A 17,300-nucleotide genomic window follows, 5' to 3' on the forward strand; every position below is an offset into this window, starting at 1 on the left:
TCAGTGGAAAAAGTTTGGACACCCCTGCACTAGAGTAACTATTTTTCTTTTCATCACATTGCTGTAACGCACTCCCCATTGAGAAGCAGACGGATTATCAATTCTGCACACTAGTATATCTTGAATTATATACCCAATCTGAAGAATTATCTAATGCCTGGTGTATTGCATGCCCTGTGCCTATACCTCCCTTCTTCCTCCTTCCTTCCTCTGCCAGCTTCTATACATGACTCTCAAGAACATAAAGAAAAATGTAGGCTAAGCCATGAAATTTGCCATGTGGGTGTTAAGATACACCAAGTATTGCTACAAGCATTTTCTCTGCAGGGAAATAAAAAAGCACGGAGTCGGCCACGAAGGACTGTTTTGTTAAATGCTTTATTTGCTGCTAAGTCCACTGCTGCGTTGTTCGGAAAACAGTCCAAACGTTTATAGATGAAATGGTCGGTTGAATAAACGGTCCTCTCATTGATGGATGATGTTGTGTGTGTGTGTGTAAGCAGGCTGTAGGCAACAACACCGTAATATGTTGTGATTGCTGTATTTACCCACACTTCCAACACTCCATGCATCTGCAACAGTGCCCATTCAAGGGTTTCTTTTTGACATTTCTCGATTTGATGTTTTTCTTTTCTTTTTTTGTACATTTTGTTGATCAAACACAACGTGCAAAGGTCAACAGGATTCCTTGACAGCCTCACTTCCTTTACATTGAACCTTGCATTTGGCGTGGAGCACTTTTTTAGGTCAACATAATTAACGTCCTGTTTGGACGGAGAAAGCAGCTGCGGGCTGTCAGCGGGGACCTTGGAAGGAGATTAAAACGTCACTTGTGTTGGCACGTGAATTCAAAGCGGCATGTCCGCAAATAATGAAACGAGTGTTAAAAAAAAAAATTCTACTTGTCCCACAAGAGTCACCCTCTTCTTCATAAAGGGAGGGCTAAACATTAATGCGCTTGAGTTCATTACTAGATTGGACATGATTTACATGAACAGGAAACACATTATACAGGTAGCTTATAATGAGCACTGGTAGGCATCATTTGAATACATTAGATTCACTATTATCAACAGTCACAAACAAAAGCATGACATTACCTCGAGGCCAAGTCATAATGGACAAAAGGTACCTTTGTGCGAGGGATGGGCATAATTATCAATTCCTTGAATACGTTACTAGAACAATAGAAAGCACTACAAGGCCGCGAGTAAAAGAACAATATGGAGAGTGGTTCTGGGTCCACACTTTATGTTATTCTGCTCAATAGTACACTAGCATGGAAACAGGAGTTCAGAACATTCAGAGAGCGAGAGCTCCATCGCATTAAAAACATTTAACTGGTAATTTGACAGATTAATTCAGGGGTGTCAAACCTATTCTTATTAAGGGCCGTTTATAACAGTGGATATATAAAAACATAAATGTATAAGGATTCAACCATTATTACCCAATTGCCTACGAATTTAGAAATTATAAATTTTTTCCTTACGTTCACTTAACTCTAAAGGCTTAGTTGGCCACATGCGTGGACAGCACCTTTTAGCTCTTATTTCCAAGATTGTGTACACTACTGAATTGGGGTCTTACGTGCTTATGTGGACACTTATACTTCCATCTGGTGGTGTCAGAAGAGTATAACATACAATGGAATTTGGGGAAAAAAAGTGTAAAAATAAGAATTAGCATGTCACTAAACATGAAGTACAGGTTTGTTACTTATGGACTAAGTACATCATATCAAAAGATGATTCACAGTTTGTATTCTAATTAGGGTCCAATAAGCCCAAATAGCAAAGATAAATAAAAAAAAAAAGCATGTAAACAAACAGCTTGGGCCTTAAAAGGTTAAAAAACAAATTGGCAGCTCAGTCGCCAAAATTTTACCTTATTTCTACATTCAAATGATGGGTAAGTTGATGGTTAACTTGCTTAAAAATCATAAGTCAAGCAGATATTTAGTAAGTATGTTGTTTTTTTCTACAAAAATCATTTTGGGAATATTTGTTGCATTATTGGATAATTATACGGTTTAAAATATATACAACAGTGCATGTATTTTTTTCTGTCAAAATGGAAATAACATATACCGTATTTTTCGGATTATAAATCGCTCCGGAGTATACGTCGCACCGGCCGAAAATGCATAATAAAGAAGGAAAAAAACATATATACGTCGCACTGGAGTATAAGTCGCATTTTTGGGGGAAATTTATTTGATAAAATCCAACACCAAGAATAGACATTTGAAAGGCAATTTAAAATAAATAAAGAATAGTGAACAACAGGCTGAATAAGTGTACGTTATATGACGCATAAATAACCAACTGAGAACGTGCCTGGTATGTTAACGTAACATATTATGGCAAGAGTCATTCAAATAACTATAACATATAGAACATGCTATACGTTTACCAAACAATCTGTCACTCCTAATCGCTAAATCCCATGAAATCTTCTTCCTCGGTGTCTAAACAACTCTGCCAACTCTGCCAACTCCAAAGGTATGCGCCGCTTCCTTTTGCCGTTTTCTGCTGCATATTTCACTACGTCCAGTTTGTAATCTGCAGTACCGTATTTTTCGGAGTATAAGTCGCTACGGAGTATAAATCGCAACGGCCCGAAAATGCATAATAAAGAAGGAAAAAAACATATATAAGTCGCATTTTTTGGGGACATTTATTTGATAAAACCCAACACCGAGAATAGACATTTGAAAGGCAATTTAAATTAAATAAAGAATAGTGAACAACAGGCTGAATAAGTGTACGTTATATGACGCATGAATAACCAACTGAGAACGTGCCTGGTATGACTCTTACGTGAATGAGCTAAATAATATTATTTGATATTTTATGGTAATGTGTTAATAGTTTCACACATAAGTCGCTCCTGAGTATAAGTCGCACCCCCGGCCAAACTATGAAAAAAACTGCGACTTATAGTCCGAAAAAATACGGTATATGATTTCCTTTTCGGTGCCATTTGTGTTCAGCACTTCTCAGTTCTTATAAGTTACCGCCAATGTTGAAATGATCCATTTTTATAGCTACGGACGTAGTAGCAGGTAGCATCCCATGACCCACAATGCACTTCTGCCATGACACGCCCCACGCCGAATGTTTATTGGTTGAGGTGTGTGTGACGATTGCTGACATTCGCCTCGTCTCTTATGGGAATGAGATAAATAATATTATTTGATATTTTACGGTAATGTGTTAATAATTTCACACATAAGTCGCTCCGGAGTATAAGTCGCACCCCCGGCCAAACTATGAAAAAAACTGCGATTTATAGTCCGAAAAATACGGTAAATGTAGTGAAAAATATAAAGTATTTTGTGGGCCTTATAAAATGATGCGGCCTTGAGTTTGACACCTGTGGATTAATTGATCAAGCATTTCCGAGGAACTTTAGTCCATCCCTACTTTGTGCCGGGGAAAAAAAAAAGCAACACTTTCAAATGTCTTCATGCAGGCGTCTCACACCGCAGTGGGTGGGTGTCCGCCGTTGCGGCCGTTGAGCGTTAGCCGCCTGGTGGAGCGAGTCCGGAAGGAGCCCTCGGGGCGGAAAGAATCGGGCTTATCCTGGCAGCGGAAGACCATTAGGAAGCCATTTCTGTAGTTTTTATTCATCCATCCGTACAGCAGCGGGTTGGTGCAAGTGGAACACATGGCCACGATATGGAAGACGGTGTATATCAGTTTGTACTCCTTAAACCTGAGCACCAGGTCCAGATCGCTGGCCAGCTGGAACACATGGAAGGGCAGCCAGCAGATTGCAAACACCACCACCACCAGCGCCAACATCTTGGTGGTCTTTTTACGCCGGGCGATGCTATCGTTGCGTGTAGACGGGCTGATGTGGTTCTTCAGCTTGACCCAGATGCAAATGTAAGCGTAACTGATGATGGCTAAAGGGCTAATGTACTGCAGGAGCAGCATGGAGAGGCTGTATATGACGCTGCTGGTGCCGTGCGGCCACTTCTCGGAGCACACGACGATGTGCAGATTGATGGAGGGGATCTCTTCTTGCCGGTACTCTCGGAAGATGGCCAGGGGCGCCGCCAGCACCGCCGAGGTAGTCCACGTGAACGCCATGATGAGAAAGCTGGAGTGCCAGGTGAGGCGCTGACCCAGGTGGAAAACGATGCAGCGGTAGCGCTCCAGGGCGATGACGGTCATGGTCAGGATGGACACGTGCACGCTCAGGGCCTGGGCGAAGGGCACCATGTGGCACAGCACGGCGCCGAACTTCCACTCGTCCAGCAGGGTGTAGACCAGCGTGAAGGGCAGGCACAGGGTGTCCACCAGGAGGTCGGCCAGCGCCAAGTTGGCTATGAAGAAGTTGGTGACCGTGCGCATGTTCCTGTAGCGGATGATCATGTAGACCACCAGAGCGTTCCCCAGCAGGCCCAGCAGGATGATGACGGAATAGGCCGTGATCAGGGTGATCTGCACCCCGATGTGCTTGGTGACGTCTATGTGGAATCCGTGCAGGTTGGAATCCATGCTCCCATTCGCCAGGTTCCACACGTCCGTTTCGTCGGGCTCCCATCCCGTGCTGTTGGACGACTCCCGGGGACTCATTTCTACTCCGGGCTGTGTGCAAACACCCGAGAGGAAGCCAGGCCCAGCTTGATTCTACACAGAGGTTGAGAACATCAAAGAAGTTATTATTCAGCCTCCTTTTCGCGCCACTCAAATCACACAGCATGAACCAGCATCACAAACAAAACATGATTTAAAAAAAAAAATCCCAATCCCTGTGTGGCCTCCTGCACCCGATTTGAATGTGGGTCACCTTAACTTGTCTGCTATGTACTTGTGCTTACGTAAAATCAAATCAAATCATGTTTGGCAGCGCACACCCTTTAAGTGTCTTTTCCTACCCGCATTGCATAACCACTTCATGATATTATTAAGGAAATGCATGTTGTGTTGTATAGAGTAATCATCCTGCCCTTCCTGCCACTTGCTGCATTCACATCCACCTGCTTCCACTCCTTGGAAAATGGAATAAACACCTCGGCGGAACATAATAATTAAATGAAATCAGCTGTCTTGTACGCCGACCCTCCCGTGAAATAGGCTATGAACATCACTGGAATTATTCATGTTTGGATTGTTGTCTCTCGGGTACCAACATGTGTGTCATGATCAAAGCTTTAGTGAATGTTCTCATTAAAAAGACATTTTTTAATGCAAAATGCACTGTAAACGAACCTGTTATTATTGACGAAATAAACACTGTTTATAATGCATGATGTCTAATGGTAATAGGTTTTTTTCTTCAATACAACGACACAACATCCGGATTCCCATCATGCATTGCTTACAAATACGGCAAGTTGCGATGTCCAAAAACATAACACTGTGCATATACATAAAACATCATGCAGCTTTAAATTGTTTGCATGTATTCATGACTCTGTTGTATGTGATTATTGCAGTGGTTCTTAACCTGGGTTCGATCGAACCCTAGGGGTTCGGTGAGTCGGCCTCTGGGGTTCGGCGGAGCCTCCGCCGCGGAGGTCAGGACACACCCGACTCATCGTGTAAATAAAAACTTCTCCCTATCGGCGTATTATGGATACCCCCAAACCTACTCAGTGGCCTAGTGGTTAGAGTGTACGCCCTGAGATCGGTAGGTTGTGAGTTCAAACCCCGAGTCATACCAAAGACTATAAAAATGGGACCCATTACCTCCCTGCTTGGCACTCAGCATCAAGGGTTGGAATTGGGGGTTAAATCACCAAAAATGATTCCCGGGCGCGGCACCGCCGCTGCCTACTGCTCCCCTCACCTCCCAGGGGGTGAACAAGGGGATGGGTCAAATGCAGAGGACAAATTTCACCACACCTAGTGTGTGCGTGAGACAATCACTTTAACTTAGGTGCCACACCAGCAGCACACCTGTCCCAAACCTGACTAAATACCAAGTTAAATGTTTTATTATTATAATCAAATGACAGCAGTCATTTCTATGGGATTATTTTGTATTATACATTTTTTGGCCCACTTACAATGACAGTTACACAACATATTGTTTTTCATGAGCTGTGTACTAGTATTCTATGTCTGGGTGCCTTCTTTGGAAATAATTTCTACCCCTTTAAATGATAAATGAGTTATACTTGTATAGCGCTTTTCTACCTTCAAGGTACTCAAAGCGCTTTGACAGTATTTCCACATTCACCCATTCACACACACACGCCATGCAAGGCGCTAACCAGCAGCCATCAGGAGCAAGGGTGAAGTGTCTTGCCCAAGGACACATAAGACGCGACTAGGATGGCAGAAGGTGGGGATTGAACCCCGGTAACCAGCAACCCTCCGATTGCTGGCATGGCCACTCTACCAACTTCGCCACGCCGTCCCCTTTCAAAATCGCATTTAGTTCCCACTAAAACATTCACATGTTGCACAATGAGATGTAAACATGGGATCATGTGTACATTCCTGTAACGTTTTGTTTGTAACATGTATTTATATTAGTATTTCTTTAATATAATAACATCATTTCATGATTAATATTTATAAAATAAGATTCAATTAAGAATTTTTAAAAAAATTTTCCCCTTAGAAGGGTTCGGTGAATGCGCATATGCAACTGGTGGGGTTCGGTACCTCCAACAAGGTTAAGAACCACTCTACCAAGTTCGCCACGCCGTCCCCTTTCAAAATCGCATTTAGTTCCCACTAAAACATTCACATGTTGCACAATGAGATGTAAACATGGGATCATGTGTACATTCCTGTAACGTTTTGTTTGTAACATATATTTATATTAGTATTTCTTTAATATGATAACATCATTTCATGATTAATATTTATAAATTAAGATTCAATTAAGAATTTTTTTAAAAAAATTTCCCCTTAGAAGGGTTCGGTGAATGCGCATATGCAACTGGTGGGGTTCGGTACCTCCAACAAGGTTAAGAACCACTCTACCAACTTCGCCACGCCGTCCCCTTTCAAAATCGCATTTAGTTCCCACTAAAACATTCACATGTTGCACAATGAGATGTAAACATGGGATCATGTGTACATTCCTGTAACGTTTTGTTTGTAACATATATTTATATTAGTATTTCTTTAATATAATAACATCATTTCATGATTAATATTTATAAATTAAGATTCAATTAAGAATTTTTTTTAATTTTTTCCCCTTAGAAGGGTTCGGTGAATGCACATATGCAACTGGTGGGGTTCGGTACCTCCAACAAGGTTAAGAACCACTCTACCAACTTCGCCACGCCGTCCCCTTTCAAAATCGCATTTAGTTCCCACTAAAACATTCACATGTTGCACAATGAGATGTAAACATGGGATCATGTGTACATTCCTGTAACGTTTTGTTTGTAACATATATTTATATTAGTATTTCTTTAATATAATAACATCATTTCATGTTTAATATTTATAAATTAAGATTCAATTAAGAATTTTTTAAAATGTTTTCCCCTTAGAAGGGTTCGGTGAATGTGCATATGCAACTGGTGGGGTTCGGTACCTCCAACAAGGTTAAGAACCACTCTACCAACTTCGCCACGCCGTCCCCTTTCAAAATCGCATTTAGTTCCCACTAAAACATTCACATGTTGCACAATGAGATGTAAACATGGGATCATGTGTACATTCCTGTAACGTTTTGTTTGTAACATATATTTATATTAGTATTTCTTTAATATAATAACATCATTTCACGATTAATATTTATAAATTAAGATTCAATTAAGAATTTTTTTTAATTTTTTCCCCTTAGAAGGGTTCGGTGAATGCGCATATGCAACTGGTGGGGTTCGGTACCTCCAACAAGGTTAAGAACCACTCTACCAACTTCGCCACGCCGTCCCCTTTCAAAATCGCATTTAGTTCCCACTAAAACATTCACATGTTGCACAATGAGATGTAAACATGGGATCATGTGTACATTCCTGTAACGTTTTGTTTGTAACATGTATTTATATTAGTATTTCTTTAATATAATAACATCATTTCATGATTAATATTTATAAATTAAGATTCAATTAAGAATTGTTTTAAAAATTTTTCCCCTTATAAGGGTTCGGTGAATGCGCATATGCAACTGGTGGGGTTCGGTACCTCCAACAAGGTTAAGAACCACTCTACCAACTTCGCCACGCCGTCCCCTTTCAAAATCGCATTTAGTTCCCACTAAAACATTCACATGTTGCACAATGAGATGTAAACATGGGATCATGTGTACATTCATGTAACGTTTTGTTTGTAACATATATTTATATTAGTATTTCTTTAATATGATAACATCATTTCATGATTAATATTTATAAATTAAGATTCAATTAAGAATTTTTTAAAATTTTTTCCCCTTAGAAGGGTTCGGTGAATGCGCATATGCAACTGGTGGGGTTCGGTACCTCCAACAAGGTTAAGAACCACTCTACCAACTTCGCCACGCCGTCCCCTTTCAAAATCGCATTTAGTTCCCACTAAAACATTCACATGTTGCACAATGAGATGTAAACATGGGATCATGTGTACATTCCTGTAACGTTTTGTTTGTAACATATATTTATATTAGTATTTCTTTAATATGATAACATCATTTCATGATTAATATTTATAAATTAAGATTCAATTAAGAATTTTTAAAAAAAATTTCCCCTTAGAAGGGTTCGGTGAATGCGCATATGCAACTGGTGGGGTTCGGTACCTCCAACAAGGTTAAGAACCACTGGATTATTGTCTATAGCTGGGTTGTTTCATGACCAAACAATGCATTTAATGTGTGTTTTCCTCAACAAAATAACTTATTTTTGCAGAGACATTATTTGTGCAGACCTGCCTGTGCATCAGGAGCAGACACCAGGCTGCAGGCGACGTGTGCACTTTACAAAACATTGGACAATTTCTTCAAGCATCATTTTTCACTTCAAAAAAAAAAAAAAAATCACCTGCCGGAGCGAAATCTGTCACGTAAACAGCGGTCATTCCATTAAATCTCCACTGCGTGCGTCATTTCTCTCCATGCATTATTAGTGAATATATGAATATTCAAATACTTCTAAGCGATATAGCTACAATGTTCCTCTCTTCCAAGCCGTGACGTGATATTGGAACTTCTGTTTTGCGCTCCCGCATCCAAATTACGCACACAAAAAAAACCACCGACCCGGTTGCAATGAAGCGAGTACATTTTGCGCGCCGTCATTAAAAAAAAAAAAGTGCATAAGCGGACTCACCTTTCTTCTTATATCTCCTCTCCAAAGCGAGTCTTCACTCGACGGCGGCGTGAAGTAAAGGGAGAATATTTCAAGCTCCTCCCAGGCTGCGAGATCCTGGTGCGCATCTTCGTGGATCAGTCCCGATCGGGCAGGTTCCGCGTTATATATGTGCCGAACAGCGAGTGTGAGTCTGGGCTGCACTGTCACGCAGGACGCGGATCCAAACTCGAAAGGACGAGCGGGAGGGGAGAGAAAGATCAAGGGCGAAACAGGTGCTCAATTATCACCCTTTGATGGTGTGTGTCTCATCAAGTGTATGAGGACACTGCCATGAAGCATGACGTTGGTCCTCATAGTCAAGTGTGCCATGAGTCTATGTAAGTACACAACCCAAAACCAGGGAAGTGTATTGGCACGTTGTGTACAAACCCCGTTTCCATATGAGTTGGGAAATTGTGTTAGATGTAAATATAAACGGAATACAATGATTTGCAAATCATTTTCAACCCATATTCAGTTGAATATGCTACAAAGACAACATAGTTGATGTTCAAACTGATAAACTTTTTTTTTTTGTGTGCAAATAATCATTAAAGGCCTACTGAAACCTACTACTACCGACCACGCAGTCTGATAGTTTATATATCAATGAGGAAATCTTAACATTGCAACACATGCCAATACGGCCGGGTTAACTTATAAAGTGACTTTTAAAACTTCCCGGGAAATATCCGGCTGAAACGTCGCGGTATGATGACGTATGCGCGTGACGAAGTCAGAGTAACGGAAGTTATGGTACCCGTAGAATCCTATACAAAAAGCTCTGTTTTCATTTCATAATTCCACAGTATTTTGGACATCTTTTGCAATTTGTTTAATGAACAATGAAGGCTGCAAAGAAGACAGTTGTAGGTGGGATCGGTGTATTAGCAGCGGACTACAGCAACACAACCAGGAGGACTTTGTTGGAGCGCTAGCCGCGCTAGCCGCACTAGCCGCGCTAGCCGCGCTAGCCGCCGACCTCACCTTGACTTCCTACGTCTCCGGGCCGCCAAACGCATCGGGTGAAGTCCTTCGTCCTTCTGCCGATCGCTGGAACGCAGGTGAGCACGGGTGTTGATGAGTAGATGAGGGCTGGCTGGCGTAGGTGGAGAGCTAATGTTTTTAGCATAGCTCTGTGAGGTCCCGTTGCTAAGTTAGCTTCAATGGCGTCGTTAGCACAGCATTGTTAACCTTCGCCAGCCTGGAATGCATTAACCGTGTATTTACATGTCCACGGTTTAATAGTATTGTTGATTTTCTATCTATTCTTCCTTCTATCCTTTATTTTTTTGTTTCTATATGCAGTTAAAGCACGATGCTATCACGTTAGCTCGTAGGTAAAGCATTTCGCCGATGTATTGTCGTGGAGATAAAAGGCACTGAATGTCCATTTTGCGTGCTCGACTCTCATTTTCAAGAGGATATAGTATCCGAGGTGGTTTAAAATACAAATCCGTGATCCACAATAAAAAAAAGGAGAGTGTGGAATCCAATGAGCCAGCTTGTACCTAAGTTACGGTCAGAGCGAAAAAAGATACGTCCATCACTGCCTCTCAAGTCCTTCACTGTAACGTTCCTCATCTACGAATCTTTCATCCTCGCTCAAATTAATGGGGTAATCATCACTTTCTCGGTCCGAATCTCTCTCGCTCCATTGTAAACAACGGGGAATTGTGAGGAATACTAGCTCCTGTGACGTCACGCTACTTCCGGTACAGGCAAGGCTTTTTTTTTATCAGCGAGCAAAAGTTGCGAACTTTATCGTCGATTTTCTCTATTAAATCCTTTCAGCAAAAATATGGCAATATCGCGAAATGATCAAGTATGACACATAGAATGGATCTGCTATTCCCGTTTAAATTAAAAAAAATCATTTCAGTAGGCCTTTAACTTTAGAATTTGATGCCAGCAATATGTGACAAAGAAGCTGGGAAAGGTGGCAATAAATACTGATAAAGTTGAGGAATGCTCATCGAACACTTATTTGGAACATCCCACAGGTGTGCAGGCTAATTGGGAACAGGTGGGTGCCATGATTGGGTATAAAAACAGCTTCCCAAAAAAATGCTCCGTCTTTCACAAGACAGGATGGGGCGAGGTACACCCCTTTGTCCACAACTGCGTGAGCAAATAGTCAAACAGTTTAAGAACAATGTTTCTCAAAGTGCAATTGCAAGAAATTTAGGGATCTCAACATCTACGTTCCATAATATCATCAAAAGGTTCGGAGAGTCTGGAGAAATCACTCCACGTAAGCGGCATGGCCGGAAACCAACATTGAATGACCGTGAGCTTCGATCCCTCAGACGGCACTGTATCAAAAACCGACATCAATCTCTAAAGCAGGGGTCACCAACCTTTTTGAAACCAAGAGCTACTTCTTGGGTACTGATTAATGCGAAGGGCTACCAGTTTGATGCACACTTAAATAAATTGCCGGAAATAGCCAATTCGCTCACTTTACCTTTAACTCTATGTTATTATTAATAATTAATGATATTTACACTTAATTGAACGGTTTAAAAGAGGAGAAAACATGAAAAAAATGACAATTAAATTTTGAAACATAGTTTATCTTCAATTTCGACTCTTTAAAATTCAAAATTCAACCGAAAAAAAGAAGACAAAAACTAGCTAATTTGAATCTTTTTGAAAAAATTAAAAAAAGAATTTATGGAACATCATTAGTAATTTTTCCTGATTAAGATTAATTTTAGAATTTTGATGACATGTTTTAAATAGGTTAAAATCCAATCTACACTTTGTTAGAATATATAACAAATTGGACCAAGCTATATTTCTAACAAAAACAAATCATTATTTCTTCTAGATTTTCCAGAACAAAATTTTTAAAAGAAATTCAAAAGACTTTGAAATACGATTTAAATTTGATTCTACAGATTTTCTATATTTGCCAACATTTTTAAAAAAAATTTTAATCATAATAAGTTTGAAGAAATATTTCACAAATATTCTTCGTTGAAAAAACAGAAGCTAAAATGAAGAATTAAATTAAAATTGATTTATTATTCTTTACAATAAAAACATTTTTTTACGTGAACATTGACTTAAATTGTCAGGAAAGAAGAGATAGGAATTTAAAAGGTAAAAAGGTATATGTGTTTAAAAATCCTAAAACCATTTTTAAGGTAATTAAGGAAATTAAGTAATGATAAAAAAACAAGGCAGAGGTTTTTATTTAACATGCATATTTAATATTTTCGGCCACTCTACACAGTCACACTCTGCCAATGTTAGTCTTTGTTTACATGTATTGTGCGTGTTGATTGGCTGTGTGGATGGGAAAGGGCGGACGTACGCGGAGTACGTGGAGAACATTCGGTTCACCGCGTGTTTGATAGAAATGACGAAGTAAGACCGTTCTGTTCACGTCTTAATTGTTTATTTTGGCGTTGACTACGGCCTACAGTAGTTGGATTGTAACGACTTCCATTTGAAGGCTGATAAACCTTTGACAACAGCTCGAGTCATGTCGTTACAATATTTAATTAAGTTATTTTCCTGGCGTACCACGAGATGGAGGTGGTATGTGTACCACAGTTTGAGAATCACTAGTCTACACCGTCAAGGGCGAGACATGTCCATCAAGTAGGTAGCTGGTCCTGCAACATCAAGTACTGCCAAGAAGTCAACTACCAAAAATATGCGGTTGGTCTACACCAGAGGTGTCCAAACTTTTTCCACCAGGGGCCACATATTGAAAAGTGAAAATATGCAGTGATCATTTGGAGCAGACCTGGGCAAATTAAGGCCCGGGGGCCACATGCGGCCCGTTAAGCTTTTCAATCTGGCCCGCCGGACATTCCGAAATATTTTTTTTAGATCTTTAAGATGGAAAGTGTAGCTGCCATTATGATGTGCAGTGATGTTTGCAAATAACCATGAGTCTTGAACTATACAACATGTTTCAATGGTTGGAATCTGCGCTTTTGCATGATATTTTAGTGACTAGTGTTGTCCTGATACCAATATTATTTTGATACTTTTCGGTACTTTTCGATACTTTTCTAAATAAAGGGGACCAGAAAAAATAGCATTATTGGCTTTATTTTAACAAAAAATCTTAGGGTGTGGCGGACCAGTACTTTTCAAAGGCGGTATGGTACCGAATATGATTCATTAGTATCGCGGTACTATACTAATACCCGTATACCGTACAACCCTACTAGTTACTATGGTAATCTACGTCACAGCAGGTCAGATGAGGCACCAAGGAGTGTGGGTGGGGAGCGTTTCCACAGAGTGTTTCCAGAGTGGCCAGCCTGAAATGTGGGTGTCAGGGACAGATGTGGAAGGAGATTTTTACAACAAAGTTCTAAAGCTAAGTGATATATCACATATATCAGATTGTAGATGTTTTTGTTTTTTTTACCCTTCACGTTCATATTTCGCTGTGTTTGTTGCATTCGGCTTGATTGTAATATATGTCGATTGACAGGGGGGGTGACATTCATATGTTCTCAATGTTCAGGGTTTTATCGTTCATAGGAAAAAATTAAATTCCATTCCGTTTTTAAGGCTGTCTGTCATAACATTTTTAGCATTAAATCAGACTTTAGTGTGAGGTTTTGTATTAGTTTTCCTAAAAATAGATATACCGGCCCCCAGATACATTTTTTCCTCTAAATTTGGCCCCAGAGTCAAAATAATTGCCCAGGCCTGATTTGGAGAGTATTATCATTTTGTAAAAAAAAATGCTAAAAAAATTACAAAACTTTCTGCCAGCTTTGTTATAAGGAAGGAAGGGAATTCTTATAATTATTGATGTTCAGTATTGAAATATAGTTGAAAACATGTCAGTTTTAACATGGAACCAATGTTGAAACAATATTTACAGTTTAATAATAGTGGAAGGGAAGCACAGTGGTTGTAACAAGTCGTTACAAGTGCGTGTGCCTCACAATAAGTAGGTCCTGGGTTCGATCCCCGGGCTCGGGGTCGGAGTTATCATGTTCTCCCCGTGACTGTGTGGGTTCTCTCACTCCGGCTTCCTCCCACCTCTAAAGACATGCACCTGGGGATTGTCAGGCTTGGTCAAAAGATAGGACTCAGATGCAGAGTAGGGAATAATTCGGCAGGCTTTTATTTTGAAAGCTTTCTTTCACCTCCAGAGTCAGGGCAATTCAATATAGGCTATAACTAAACTAGTCGGCGAAAAAGGTTCCATAAAAATGGAAAAACTGAAAATCCCTCCGAAAGGAGGAAAACACAAAAACAATGACGAACTATACTTGGCGCCGTATATTCTATGAAACTTATTATAAACACAAAACGCTCCAACAGGAGGAAGAAACAATGGCTATAAAACTTCTACACTTTCTCTAGTCTAATAAAGGTTAACAAAAAATGTCACTCAAAAAATTGAGGAAAAGAAAGAACTGTAAGAAAAACTGAAAACTCACCACTTCGGCTGTAAAACTAAATAACACAAAATCACTCTGCTGAGGAGGAGAAAAAGAAAACTCAAAATAGCAACGCAGGAATTCAGGATCAAGGTATACAAACACGAGACGAGGCAAGGCATGGACCGGAAGCTAGAGAGGCACGAATAAACGAGACAATCTGGCACAGAACAAAGGGAGGCGTGGGCTTATAAGACACGTGAGGGACAGAACAAAGGGAGGCGTGGGCTTATAAGACACGTGAGGGACAGAACAAAGGGAGGCGTGGGCTTATAAGACACGTGAGGGTAATGGGGAACAGGTGGAAACAATCAGGGGTCAGGGATGACGTCAGACTGATGACACAAAAAGAAGGGCAAGTGATCTGAAATGAGAGGAGTTACTTTTTAAACAGAAGAAACCAAGACAAGACATCCCTCACCGCGGTGTGACAGGGATAGGTTGATTGGCAACACTAAATCGGCCCTAGTGTGTGAATGAGTGTGAATGTTGTCTGTTTATATGTGTTGGCCCTGGGATGAGGTGGTGACTTGTCCAGGGTGTACCAGCTGGGATAGGCTCCGGCATCCCCCGTGACCCCAAAAGGGACAAGCGTTAGAAAATGGATGGATAATTGGATAATTGTCATGGAAACACATCCATAAATCAACGTTGACATTTTAACAATATTTCCTTAATATATTGTCTTCACCCATGTTATGTTTTGAAATGATCAGTCATTTTTATTTTACTAGCCTTTTTAGGATGTATATAAGAAATATGCACATGGGAGAAAAATCCATCTGATTCTACTTATTCTATCAATAAAGGCTCATTTCTTTTTTTGTATAATATTACGACTAGCATCAATCAAGTGTATTCAAATTGTGTAATATCTGTATCACTGATAAATACTGTTTGTATTGGTCTTGTAGGTTTTATATACTGGAGTGAAGTAACTTGTAGTTGTGAAAGTTTTTGTTGTGATCCGTTGCCCGGATCATGTTTTGTTCTGTTAGTTTGACTACTTCAGCTCTGTTTTCAGCACCCCTGGGTTTTTGTTTTGGTTTCCAGGGGTGCTGATTAGTTTCACCTGCCTCTGATTAGTGTTCGGGACGCTCACCATCTCCTGGGCACTAATCAAAGAGCTACATATTCCTGTCTTTTGCCACACCCTGTCTGGCTGTCTTATTTGCTTCTATGCAACAAGTTACTTTTTAAAAAAATATTTGTTATTTAATTCTTTATGCTAAGCTTTTGCGATCGGCACGCTAGTTTCATTTATTTTGTATCCTGTGTGATTTATGGGAATTAATCATTGTCTCACCTGCACCTTGCCTCCGGAGTTCCTGCTGCATCTTGGGAGAACGACCCGCGCATTGCCATGCGACCACGACGCACAAAGTCCATTATTTTTTTTAACATGCCTCAAAATAGCAGCTTGGATTTTGGGACATGCTCTCCCTGAGAGAGCATTAGGAGGTTGAGGTGGGCGGGGTTGGGGTAGGGGGTAGCTGGGGGTGTATACTGTAGCGTCCCGGAAGAGTTAGTGCTGCAAGGGGTTCTGGGTATTTGTTCTGTTGTGTTTATGTTGTGTTACGGTGCGGATGTTCTCCCGAAATGTGTTTGTCATTCTTGTTTGGTGTGGGTTCACAGTGTGGCGCATATTTGTAACAGTGTTAAAGTTGTTTATACGGTCACCCTCAGTGTGACCTGTATGGCTGTTGATCAAGGATGCATTAAACAATGTAACAAGGTTTTCCAAAATAAGAGAACAACTTCAACTCAAGTTATGGAAAAAAGTGCCAACATGGCACTGCTATATTTATCATTGAAGTCACAAAGTGCATTATTTTTTTTAACATGCCTCAAAACAGCAGCTTGGAATTTGGAACATGCTCTCCCTGAGAGAGCATGAGGAGGTTGAGGTGGGCGGGGTTGATGTGGGGGGGTGGGGGGGGGAAGGGGGTAGCGGGGGGTGTATACTGTAGCGTCCCGGAAGAGTTAGTGCTGCAAGGGGTTCTGGGTATTTGTTCTGTTGTGTTTATGTTGTGTTACGGTGCGGATGTTCTCCCGAAATGTGTTTGTCATTCTTGTTTGGTGTGGGTTCACAGTGTGGCGCATATTTGTAACAGTGTTAAAGTTGTTTATACACTCACCCTCAGTGTGACCTGTATGGCTGTTGATCAAGGATGCATTAAACAATGTAACAAGGTTTTCCAAAATAAGAGAACAACTTCAACTCAAGTTATGGAAAAAAGTGCCAACATGGCACTGCTATATTTATTATTGAAGTCACAAAGTGCATTATTTTTTTTAACATGCCTCAAAACAGCAGCTTGGAATTTGGAACATGCTCTCCCTGAGAGAGCATGAGGAGGTTGAGGTGGGCGGGGTTGATGTGGGGGGGTGGGGGGGGGGGGGAAGGGGGTAGCGGGGGGTGTATACTGTAGCGTCCCGGAAGAGTTAGTGCTGCAAGGGGTTCTGGGTATTTGTTCTGTTGTGTTTATGTTGTGTTACGGTGCGGATGTTCTCCCGAAATGTGTTTGTCATTCTTGTTTGGTGTGGGTTCACAGTGTGGCGCATATTTGTAACAGTGTTCAAGTTGTTTATACTTCACCCTCAGAGTGACCTGTATGGCT

At 40.7% G+C, this 17,300-nt stretch overlaps 2 protein-coding genes across 2 annotated transcripts in view; one reads left to right on the forward strand and one right to left on the reverse strand.

The window, feature by feature from the left end:
* Positions 1-366: 366 nt before the first annotated feature.
* Positions 367-9,392, reverse strand: npy7r (neuropeptide Y receptor Y7). The gene is made up of 2 exons (XM_062043768.1): positions 9,233-9,392; positions 367-4,643 (listed from the first exon to the last, which is right to left on the reverse strand). Exon 2 carries the CDS (start codon positions 4,587-4,589, stop codon positions 3,483-3,485), a length of 1,107 nt encoding a protein of 368 aa, XP_061899752.1. The 5' UTR covers positions 4,590-4,643; positions 9,233-9,392; the 3' UTR covers positions 367-3,482.
* trim105 (tripartite motif containing 105) overlaps positions 9,172-17,300 on the forward strand; it is a 66,814-nt gene continuing 58,685 nt past the window's right edge. Inside the window, 2 exon segments of the mRNA XM_062046058.1 lie at positions 9,172-9,180; positions 9,260-9,398. Coding sequence (XP_061902042.1) covers positions 9,172-9,180; positions 9,260-9,398 — 148 coding nt within the window.

Source organism: Entelurus aequoreus, linkage group LG04 (genome assembly GCF_033978785.1).
Source record: "Entelurus aequoreus isolate RoL-2023_Sb linkage group LG04, RoL_Eaeq_v1.1, whole genome shotgun sequence".
Lineage (NCBI taxonomy): Eukaryota > Metazoa > Chordata > Actinopteri > Syngnathiformes > Syngnathidae > Entelurus > Entelurus aequoreus.